Raw genomic sequence first — 12355 nt, forward strand, 5'->3', positions numbered from 1 at the left:
AAACCATTGGTTGATATTCAAGAGTCATTAGGTAAGATCAAACTGAGTGCATGTATGATATGGGACCATAAAAAATAGTAACTTCTAATTTTTGGCAAATCTGGAAGGAAAAAAAACATAGGCTACCATTAAAATACTTACTTTTTGGCAGGAACTGTTTTTTGCAAGTTCCAAAGTTTTAGAGTATGATCCTCAGAAGCGGTAACTAGCACAGGTTCTACAGGGTGAAAAGCTAATGCCCGGACTCCATCAAAATGGCTACGTAGTGTATACTTGGGGTTCCATGTCTTTCGAAAGGCATCTTTATTGGCAGGCAACTAAAAAGAAAAAGCACAATATTTAGTAGTAAAAGTAGTAAATTGATAGACATGTGGAATTTTTATTTGTTTTGGTGTGTTTAAAATATATATGTTAAATTGCTTTGCTAAACTATCCAGTAGAAATTTAATGTACCTTAAAAGCTTTATAATAAATCTTTATCATTTAATAAGAACTAAGAATAATTCCATTAGCTTTCAAATACCTACATCAAATGGAGTCCCTCAATCTGTTTTATCTAATCATTAGGCTAAACTCAAAGGTCCTAGGAAATGTCAGATGAGAAGAACAAAAAACTACCATGCTGCAATACCTTATATGAAAACAATAAAAATTAAGTAAATTACTACCAAAAATCCAAGAGTTCAATATTAATAGTACAGTTGTCATTCAGAAAATTAGCAATGTGACGTTTTTAAAGGCAGCAAGTTAAGGTACTTCCCAAAAGTTTGAACTAAAGACACTAAGAATATTTTCATCATTACTGTTGATATTGACATGAGGTTAATTGTTTTTATCGTCATTTCTCCATCTGTAAAGATAGGCTATAAAAATCTCTCCCAAACTAGGTCATGTTTACTAGAATTTAGTACCCTATGTACTTTATAAAACAGAGAAAAAACGAATTCATCAAAAAACAAAGTATTTGCTGAAAACTGCAAATTCATTAAATATAAAGTTAAACAAGTTTAGTTAACTCTCAATTGAATGTTTACTGTCTATAAACAATTTAATCCCAGACTAGTTTCACCTCTAACACTGTCCTTCCCATTTCCCCTCCATCCTCCCCCCATCCCTCAAATGAAGGACTGAAAATCAGGAAATGGCAACAAGCTAACTTGAACATTATCCTTAAAAAAAAAACAAAAGTTCCAAAATAAAACATGCTTTTAAAGAAGTCTCCTGAAGTGATCAGGCTATTTTTCTCCTTAACACTGAAATATGACTTAATTTGAATAAATAATTGAGAGTTGACTACTCAAGATATTTATTGATCAGTATTTTAAGATAATCAATCATCCCAAACTCCTAACTAATCCACCACAATACCTAAGAAAAATTTAAACACCACAAAGAAACTAGTTATTAAAAAAACACACAACTACATGTCACTTCAACTCAACATATTGACAAACTTATCTTTTCCATGCACCTTGACATTAAATCTATTTTATAAGTGTTTCCAAAAATAAGGAGCCTTCTAGTAAATCATTAAAAAATTAAAAATAAAACTGCACTTACATCATAACTATAGTCTGCATCATTTGTTACCGTCAAGTCTGCAAGGTCTCCAAGGCCCAGTACACTTAACAAAACATCATCAGAACCCATAATAAATGACTTGCCTCCTCCAGATGGAAACGTTATTGGTTCAGCTATAAAGAACAAAACCGCTTCTTAAATGCTGAAAAATCATACAGTACAAGACAATATTGTGGGGGAAATGTAAGCACTTAACAGTTACAATACAGTAATATAAATTTTATCTTCCCACTTCCCTCATTTCTTCCACTCAAAAAATCCTATTACTAAATAAAAATAAATGTTTATTTAGGAACTGCAACATAATCTTCCACAAAGCAAATAAATGTATATTAGATATATTATTCCAGGGTTTGGAGGTGGGGCACAAAAGCTCTATTTATATCACTTTATCACTTCAGTACAATTATAACTATAGTATTTTTAAATGTTGTAAATTGTTGGGAAGTCCTTTCGCTTTGCATCCTGTTTGCTTAGAAGTGCTAGGTATTCTAGTTCCTGATAAAAATCAATATAAGCATTATCTCCATGTATCAATTTTCTGAAATGAAGTCTTAAATTGCTTAAATTCCTCCAATAACAGCAATGGTCTAAAAAGAAGGCAGTTCTAGCACCAACAATGTCAATTTCCTTTCTGCAAAAGGTTAATCCATGTAATATTTAGAATGCCTTCCAGCTTTCAAGATTTGACTACAATTGTTTTATTTTAACTTCCCTTTTATTTACCATTATACTTCTAAAATAAAATAACTATAGAATTTTAAATTAAATTTCTAATACTTTGAGCAATTAAAATCAAACACTGCCATAATTAAAATAACTATACTAATACATAAATATTTTGCTATAACAGTTATAGTATAAGCAATAATTCTCAGTATCATTTCAAACATGCTTTGAAAGCAAAATTTTAATCTTAAGATGCCAGGGGAAGGTACACAAGTCATGTAATAAAAAAAACCTCAATATATCAAAACAAATATAAAATTCATGAGCAAAATTAAAAGTGAAACAGTATATAAAAACTCAAGCTAATTATCAATTTTGAAAAATTTCTATGAATGATATAAATTTAATACACTATAGGAAACATAACAGGTATGACACTTGTCAGTCATCATTAACACTACTGAAAAAATTAAGATACAAGTCAACTTTTCCTAGATAAATACAATAGCAAAAGTAAAATTCATCTATATTTAGAATATCTTACTATTTATCAAAGTAAGCAATAATATAAAAGCTATATAATTTGACTCAAATCAAGTCTTACATGACACTGCTAAAATGAAGTTGTGAGTCAACAGCTGATCTAGAGTAAATTTGATAGAAAATATACATAGGGATACTAGTGGTATTTAATCTTTCAATGATTATAGTCATTGAATCTGAATAATGTATAGTACTGACCCTTCCTACCAATATTTAGTATGCAGTTATTGGTAATACCAAAGCAGCTAAGAACAGTAAAATAATTATTTTAAAATTATGTTTAAGAACAGTTATATAAAAATTCATTTGGTAATATTTACACAAAGCATTTTTAGGCTCATTAATTTGTTTATAAGAAAAGTTAGAACAAAATACCACAATTCCTTCCACTCGCAATTATACAAATCTCGATAAAAGCCTAATAAAATAACTTTAACATAATAAATTAATTTGCATTATTACATATTCTTTTTACAGAGATATTTCTAATCAGTTGTTGACCAATTTAGGGGCATGTGAAGGAAAAGTGCCTGGGCTATCCTGGCTAGTTTTATTGGAGTTTTAAACAAAAAGTTAGTATTTATATCCATTTCTAATTAGTCATATGACTACATTTCTCATTCTCTATATACACACATATATTTACTATAGCAAGCTATGCTGCTCACTGAGCATTTATTACATATATATGTGAAAAAACCTTTTAAGCTACATTTCTACTTTTCATAATCACCCATCACCACTGTGGCTGTGATAATCACAGTAAATACTTAATTTACTCCCTCTTGTTTTCTTGTAGAGGAAATTAATTTGTATTCTATCAATTCATTTTATTAATGTTAATATAATTACTTATAGCACACAATCATATAAGCATTAAAATGTCATTGGCAATTCAAAGAAAAATAAAATTATTAAAAGAAGTTTTTAATGATGACAATTATGACACTTGTTATTAATAGCCTAAACGATTTCATCAAGCAATTAAATAATACTATTATCATTTCCCTTTATGGAAATATAAAGGTCTCAAATGGAATTTTACAATAAGGTCCTTTTGTAACTAATCCTCCTTTTTACAGACACTTAATGACCAAGGAAACCTCTGTAGCTCACATATCAAACTCTTCTTCCTGCTTCAATTTTATCAAAACTAAAGAACACAGCCCAATAACTAATTCAGTGTTGACATGGTATATCTTAAGTCTTTACTAAAAATAGTCTGAAAGGTTGTAATACAGAACTTTCTCTCTCTGAAAACAGACATTTTGTCTTTAAAAAATGATGTATGGCATGGACTTCAACAGGAAAGTATGAAGTTGGAGATTGCCACTAAAAAAAGATTATGAACTCTAATGTTTCCTTCTTAGCTTTATGTAGAGACTGAATTTGCCTCTTTTAAAATAAATGCTAAGATTTACAATTAGGTTTGTACTTATCGCCCCATTTCCTACTCATTCCACCATTAAGAGTTATATCACTGACTCACTTTTTTTTTTTTTTTAAAAAGGACACATACATAAGCACACATAGAGAGCACTAAGTTGACTTAAATGAAAAATCAACAGTTTAAGTGTACAACACTAACTACAAAAATTTTAGCAAGTTTACCTATGCATTATTTGGCAAAACAACCCAAAAGCTAAAGAAGATAAACCACCTGAAATGCATAAAATGAAAAATAATGGATTTGGTATGTGGATTTTAGAAAATACTTCCTGATGTAAAACAGGAAAATAGCTCAATAGCAGAAAAGAGATTTGGAAAAGTCAACAGACTATTTTACTTTTCATGCATTAATATGTTTTGTTTTGGCTTTATTATTTCTCACCATAATCTGTAATTCTCATATCTGCATGCAGATATGATTCTAAAAGAAAAAAAACGCAAAATTATTTAACTTTAACTGTAAGAAAAATGTGCCACTAGAGAACTCCTATAGGGGAACAGATGTATTAAAAAATTTTAGACTGAGGCATCAAATTCTGTTACATAGCGAAAACAGAAACATCAATGAAATTCAAATCTATATGCCAAATTATTAGATAATTAAGTATGTTATACTTATACTAGAGGCCCAGTGGAGGGGAAGTGGGGAGAGAAGGCGGTCCCTCAGCCAGGCCTGCGCCCTCTCACAGTCTGGAAGCCCTTGGGGGGTGTCCAACTGACAGCAGTCGGACATCCTTATCCTTAGCACTGCCCCAGAGGCGGGAGAGGCTCCTGCCAGCACCACTGTGCTCGCCAGCCGTAAGCCTGGCTTCTGGCTGAGAGGCGCTCCCTCTGTGGGAGCACACTGACCACCAGGGGGCAGCTCCTGCATTGAGCGTCTGCCCCCTGGTGGTCAGTGTGCATTATAGTGACCAGTTGTTCCGCCATTCGGATAATTTGCATATTAGCCTTTTATTATATAGGATCATGTCACAATAAGCCTTTGGTAAGAATTCAGTCTCATTACTTAGAATTATAAATATCTGCACCTAGAATTATAAATAAATGAAGTATATATACATATCTTTAGCTAAAATCAATTCTGGGGGAAAAAATGCCTAAGTAGTCCTTTCATTTTGTGCACATTTCTAGTTTCATTACCAAGTAGTATATACTTGCTACCAAGTTAAAGAATAAGATGCAGCCTTATTCTAAAATAATTTTTTAAACTGCTTTTTTCTGTAAGCTAAAGTTAGATTTCTGAGAGGTACTCTGAATTGACCCGTGATAAAAACAACTCCATCTAACATTAGCCAGTGTGGTTCAGTGATTGGAGCATCTGCCTGCCCACCAAAAGGTAGATGGTTTGCTCCCTGCCCTCAGACCGGATGAGTGTGGGAAGCAACCAATCAATGTCTCTTTCTCTCTCAAATTGATGTTTCTCTCTCTCTCTCTTTCTCTCTCCCCCTCCCTTCCACTCTCAGAAAAGCAGTGGAAAAAATATCCTCGGGTGAGTATTAACAACACACACACACACACACACACACACACACACACACACACACCAAAGACACAGAAGCAGAAAATCTCAAAAATCCCTTAGACAATTACATCAAGAGCTTGTTCTATGAAGATGATTTAAAGTCATTTTCATTCCAGCTGGTGTGGCTCACTGGTTGAGAGTCAACCTATGAACCAGGAGGTCACGGTTCAATTCCCAATCCCAGCACAAGCTGGGTTGTGGGCATGATCTCCAGTGTGGGGTGTGCAGGAGGCAGCCGATCAATGATTCTCTCTTTCCCTCTCCCTTCCTCTATAAAATCAACAAAAATATGTTAAAAAAAAGCCGAAAGCGGTTTGGCTCAATGGATAGAGCGTCGGTCTGCGGACTGAAGGGTCCCAGGTTCGATTCCGGTCAAGGGCATGTACCTTGGTTGCGGGCACATCCCCGGTAGGGGGTGTGCAGGAGGCAGCTGGTCGATGTTTCTCTCTCATTGATGTTTCTAGCTCTCTGTCCCTCTCCCTTCCTCTCTGTGGAAAATCAATAAAATATATTTTTAAAAAATAAAAATTAAAAAAAATAAAGTCATCTTCAGCATTTTAAAACAGCAGCAAATTACAATACTAAGGAGATGTGACTTTGAATTAACATCTCCTGCAATATAAATAAAATGGTAGCTAAACTTTACACCTTCCTCTGCTCGTGCACCTTCATAATCAGTCATTCTAGTAGAGGATGAACTAGACTAACTGATTAATGATTCCTGAAGGGATGTGGGCAGCTCATCATGTCCCAGATCAGCTATGATGTCATAGAGTTTCGTCCTGTTGACCCTTATAAATTAATGTCAGCAGTAGAGGTTTTTTTAATGGCTACTGCTTGACTTGTTCACAGCCTCTAAAACCAACTTACTAGCAAAACAGGATTTTAAAGAAGTTCCAGTTACAAAAATCTCAAATAATTAAAGATGTCTTCAATTTTCCATGTGATCCCCCAAAACATTAAAATGATTTAAATATTTAAGATATTCAATATTTCTGTGAATGTTACTATATCGTTTTATACATATATAATTGAGCCTTATGTCACTCAACCAAAATTCTATAAGCTCACAGACACAGAAGGTACAATTAAAACAAGAAATTTTGCTGTTTAAGGTTAATATTTAATAACAAAGAATAAAGCATGAGTTTTTCCAACTTAATAAACTATTTTGAAAAGTTAAAGAAATAAGTACAAATTATTTTTTTTATGAGGGTGCAACAAACAATTAACTTACCCTGGTGTTTTTGTTGATATTTTCTTGCCACATTCACACAAGTTTTTCATTAACAAACCAACCCAAAATGTGTTTTCACTTTTCCCAAATTTGAAAAACTTGCTTTACCCATAAACTCTGATTTCCTCGTTATTAAAAGAAATACTAAAAAAGTTAAGTTTTTCCTTTTCCAATGTATTGATAATCAAGTCAGATGATGTACAGAAATTCTATAACACCAATAAAGGAGAGAAGAGAAATGACAGATAAATCATATTCTATAAATGGAAAAGACAGGAAAGTTTGGATAAATTAGAATCAGTAAAAAAACTAAGACAAGTCAATCACTAAGAACCATGTACATATTCTCAGAATGTGAATCTTTGAAAAGGGAAAAGCTTCTAAATCTTTTGAAGGAAATGAAATAAGCATCAACTTTATAGGTATAAATAGCATAGGAGTAACAATAAACCATAAGAATAAGATCACCTGTTAAAGACATATTAAAATTTAAACTTTCCAGGCTAAAAATTGAAACAGACAAATATCAGAGGAAGTCTTAAAAGATGTTTAACTCCCCCTCATATTCTAGAGATTCCAGATTTCAGATGCTTCATGCTTACTTCAAATCACTGTGATTTTTAACTATTATTGATTTACATATTTTTATGATATGCAGAAAAAATGGAGAGCATAGGAAGTTCAAAAAATCCTACCTGATCAAGATTTTAAGAAAACTAATTAACTTAGAACTTCCTCTTCACTCCCTCCCCCAGTTACAGAAACTATTAAAAAATGAAAGGCCCTGCCTGGATGGCTCAGTTGGTTTGAGTGTCGTCCCATGCACCAAAAGGTTGTGGGTTTAATTCCTGATCAGGGCACATACCCAGATTGTGGGTTTGATCCCTGATCGGGGCATGTAGGGGAGGCAACAGATGGATGTTTCTCTCTCACATCTCTCTCTCTCTCTCTGTCTCCCTCTCTCTCCCCTTCTCTCTAAAATCAATAGATATACCCTCAGGTGAGGATCTCTATATATAAAAGCCTAATATGCAAAGTGTTCCCTCGGGAGTTTGACACCGGGGTGGCACAGAACAAAGGAAGGCCCCGGCAGGGAGCCGGCAGCCAGGGAAGGGAGGCCCTGGCCAGCAGCCGCTAGGGACCCTACCCATACACAAATTTCGTGCACTGGGCCTCTAGTTAAAAAATAAAAAAATAAAGAAACCTGAGTTTTAGGCTAGATAATATTGTATCATTGTTAATTCCCTGATTTTCATTGTTGTGCTGTGGTTATATAAGAGAATTTCTTTGTGGTTAGGTAAAGAACTCTAAAGTATTTAAGGAGCAACATGTCTATAACATTCAGTTTTCTGAACTGTTCAAAATAATAACTATACATTTACAAAGAGAAAAGGATAAAGCAAATATGGTAAAATGTTAATACTTGGGGAACCTGGATAAAAGGTACATGGAACTCTTTGCACTATTCTGTAACTTTTCCTGAGCCTAAAATTATAGCAAAATAAAAAGTTAAAAGGAAAAGGAAGCTTAACCCTTTTGAAGCCTGAGGTAAAAATAACTGCCTCAAGTCTCTTTAGGTTCATAGTCTTGCCTTTTAGAAGTATTGATAAAGTAGAGCTCTGCATACCTTGCTTAGCAAGAAATTAACACTGAATTGTATCTATAATCTAAGACAAAGTTGTCACTTTTAAGTCTTTTTTTTTTTTGCCTGAGATAGGGGGGGAAAAAGGGTGGAGTGGAATGAACAGTGTGTATCTTAGAAGACAGATAAATTTAGCATCTTAGCTCTTGATTTTAGAAGACTTTCTATTAAAAAGAGTCAAATCATGGCTGAATCTTTACAAAGTTAAAAAGTTGATAGATATTTTTGCCATTTTTTCTTTCCATTAAAAGGGTATTTAGATTGGTTTAGGACTATTGATTCCATATGGTAAAGTTGGCAAATAATTTTCTTCCCTCTAAGAAGTTGGACAAAAAAATCTAAGATCCAGGAGGTATGAATCATTCACATTTTGGAAAAAAAGGAAAAAGAAAATCAAAAGTCTACAGCTTATGAATTATTCTAACTTGTACAAAGCTACATCTGGGAAAATACCAGCATAAAAACAAAAATACAGATAATAAGAATGCTAAGAAAATTTATGAATTATCTTTTCATGTGAAATTGTATATCAGTATTAATATGATGGTCTGAGTGGAATACCATTTGAAGTTTATGATCCATCAATTTTTTAAAAGTTTTTTTTTATTTCCTTAAGTTTTGTCGCTATGGGAGGGACTCAAAACCAACATTTTCTTACTGAACTCTATATTCAAGAGGAAAAAGCTTTTATTTATCTAAATTCACAAAGAACATATAAAAAACAATTTATTATTGCCTAATTCATTCTGCGACATTTTGTTGGAAGCTTCATCTTTATATCTATATATACAGGTAACCTTAAAATACTATGTTTACAACAACATTAATTATGAGAAACATTCTAAGAGTTTAATGGAGGGTAGGCTAAATCAATAAAATGCAATACTGTGTAAACACTAACATTATATTTTCTATAAAAGATGACTATAAAACCAAGGGGAAAATGAGTTAAAAATAATATGATATCCCTGCTGAAAAATTAAATAGGAGGTTTACATACAAACACACTTAGAAAAAGTTGGAAGGATATATACCATGCCAAATACTAATCTCTAAGTGATAGAAATGCGGGTGATTTTGACCTTTTCTTTATGTTTCTATACATTTCTTAAATTGTCTGAATAACAGCATGTGTTAATTTTATGGTTATAATAAGCAAAGTTAGCCCAATTTTTGAAAAAACAGATACAAGTTAAAATTAAAGGGGGCTGGCTGAATAATACAGCACAGATCTGGATAACAAAACTGTATTGAGACATGAGAGCCTCAAGGCAAGGCATGTCCCCAGCTTCTGATTTAATCACAGCAGTTCTCTTTTACCCCTCCCACATACTATGTTTTCCAATATCTTGGCTGTCAACAGGGTACCTTGTTTAAAAAAAAAAAAATTAAAAATGCTATACAGAGGAATATTCATTTAAATAAAATGTTTTCTATAAGCTATTAGCTAAGTAGGCAAATAACAAAACTTTACATACTATGATCCTTTAAAGAAAGATAAATTAAAATTTTATGAGGATTTTAAATTTTTGTTTAGAACAGGTATGTTTTTTAAATAAAACATTAATCTTATTTCTTAACCTCACAAAGGCCTAGATCTAATTATATACTATCAGGAAAAAAGGGGGTATTTTAAATTAAAAGCAACATTATCTAACATTTCCTAAAGAAACCTTCAACAAATAAGTCAGTTTATGAATAAGACATAAAATAAGTAATGTAATATTAAAATAAACTACTTGATTTCTTGAAAAGAAAAAAAAGACTCAATCCCTAAAATTCTAATGCCATTGTGTCTATATTAAAATAGTTAATCATGCAAAAGCACTTTTATAATCAACATGCATGAAATATATAGGTAAATGATGTTAGCGCCTGTCCAGCACTAGTATTTTAAAATACAATAAGCAGTTCACCATAGTCTCAAACGTCTTAAAATTACCTAACAGATAAATCTCTCAAATGCCACTGATTAGCTTCCACAATAAATTAAACCATTGTGAAAATGCTTTACTGAAGGAAATCACACCATTTTTTCATTACACCTGCCATTTTATAAATTACTAGAGGCCCAGTGCACAAAATTTGTGCACGGGGGGGGAGGGGGTCCCCCTCAGCCCGGCATGCACCCTCTCCAACCCGGGACGCCTCGGGGGATGTCCAACTGCCTGTGGGATAGGGCCTAAACCGGCAGTCGGACATCCCTCTCGCAATCCAGGATGGCTGGCTCCTAACTGCTCGCCTGCCTGCCTGCCTGTTGCCCCTAACTGCCCTCCCCTGCCGGCCTGATCACCCCTAACCACCTCTGCCTCAGCCCCTGCCACCGTAGTTTTGTCCGGAAGATGTCCAGTCTAATTAGCATGTTACCCTTTTATTAGTATAGGATTTTTTTTTGTCAACAAAGGAATATGACAGATTGTCTATATGGTTTTTGCCTCTATCATAGTTTTCTCCTTGATGGTTAAAAAAAGCTAGACTAGCCCTTGCCAGCATGGCTCAGTGGTTAGAGTGAAGGTCTGTGAACCAAAGGGTCATGGGTTGAATTCCTGGTCAGAGGCATATACCTGGGTTGCAGGTTCAATCCCCAGCCTCAGTCATGCAGGAAGCAACTAATCAATGTGTCTCTCTCACATCAGTGTCTCCCCCATCCTCCCCCCCCCCTCTCTCTCTCCAAAAAAAAAAAAAAAAAAAAAAAAAAGATCAATGAAGAAAATACAACTCGGGTGAGGATTAACAACAACAGGAATCAATGGACAGTTCAAAATAAAGTATATCAAAAATAAGTTTCAAGTTTCTCCATTTAATAGTCACAGGTCTGACTATATCTTTCACGTGCCTTTTAAAAGTTTGAATAACAAAAATGAATTACTTCTTTGAGAGGTGCTAGAGCTAAATTTATACTTTTACAGAACATTAGTCAGGATACATATACTGAAAAATTTATCAAGGCAACAAAAGACACTCAGCTATTGACTAAACAAATCCTACTGCCACCACTACCCTCTCCTCCGGCCTTCCCTCTACCACAGTGGCCAAGAAAACAGTACCAGGAGAAAGTTTTTGCTGTTGTTTGGGGTTAGATTAAGAGCAGAAAGCAAAAATTAAGAAAAAGGCTTTCCTAATCACTGTATTTCAGGATTCCCAAACTAAGAAATGTAGCCTGGCTATGAGTTGGTTGTAACTATAAACCCTATGTAACAAAAATAAATAAATTTATACTTTCTCCCTTTTGAACCATTTTCTATTATTTTTAATTCCAAGGCCATCATTTCTTACAATTTGGTAAACTTTTTAAAGCTTACAAAAAACAAACAAACAAAAAAACCAATAACCCCTGAAATCTTTCCTTTATCCTTATCCAGTATTTAACATGATTTTTCACTTGATCAATAATACATCCTAAATTATATTCAAAATAAATTTCAATTACAACAACAAAATTTAAAGTTAGTTGCCCCCTTTATGAAATAAAAAATGTACACATAAACAAAAAATAGAATATACAAAAAAGCAAGATTTTTGTCTCAAAGATTGGTACATAAAAATTATAATAGAACCTGCACTTACTCTTCACCCCTTTCTTCCCCTTTCGTTCCTTCAGTTTACTTATTAGTCCCTGGTCTACATCCCAAACCTCAGTAGTTGGGGAGAGGTCATCTTTATCTACATTCGGCATATTATTAAAAGAAAAAAAAAGAGCAATTGGCAATGC

At 33.4% G+C, this 12355-nt stretch overlaps 1 protein-coding gene across 1 annotated transcript in view; it reads right to left on the bottom strand.

The window, feature by feature from the left end:
• Positions 1-12355, bottom strand: part of STRN3 (striatin 3) — a 103222-nt gene that overhangs the window by 18784 nt on the left and 72083 nt on the right. The window contains exons 8-9 of the mRNA XM_054716508.1: positions 1561-1694; positions 142-317 (exon numbers count right to left, since the gene is read on the bottom strand). Of these exons, the coding sequence (XP_054572483.1) occupies positions 142-317; positions 1561-1694 (310 nt within the window). The remainder of the gene's footprint in view (positions 1-141; positions 318-1560; positions 1695-12355) is intronic.

The sequence above is a fragment of the Eptesicus fuscus genome, chromosome 5 (assembly GCF_027574615.1).
Source record: "Eptesicus fuscus isolate TK198812 chromosome 5, DD_ASM_mEF_20220401, whole genome shotgun sequence".
Lineage (NCBI taxonomy): Eukaryota > Metazoa > Chordata > Mammalia > Chiroptera > Vespertilionidae > Eptesicus > Eptesicus fuscus.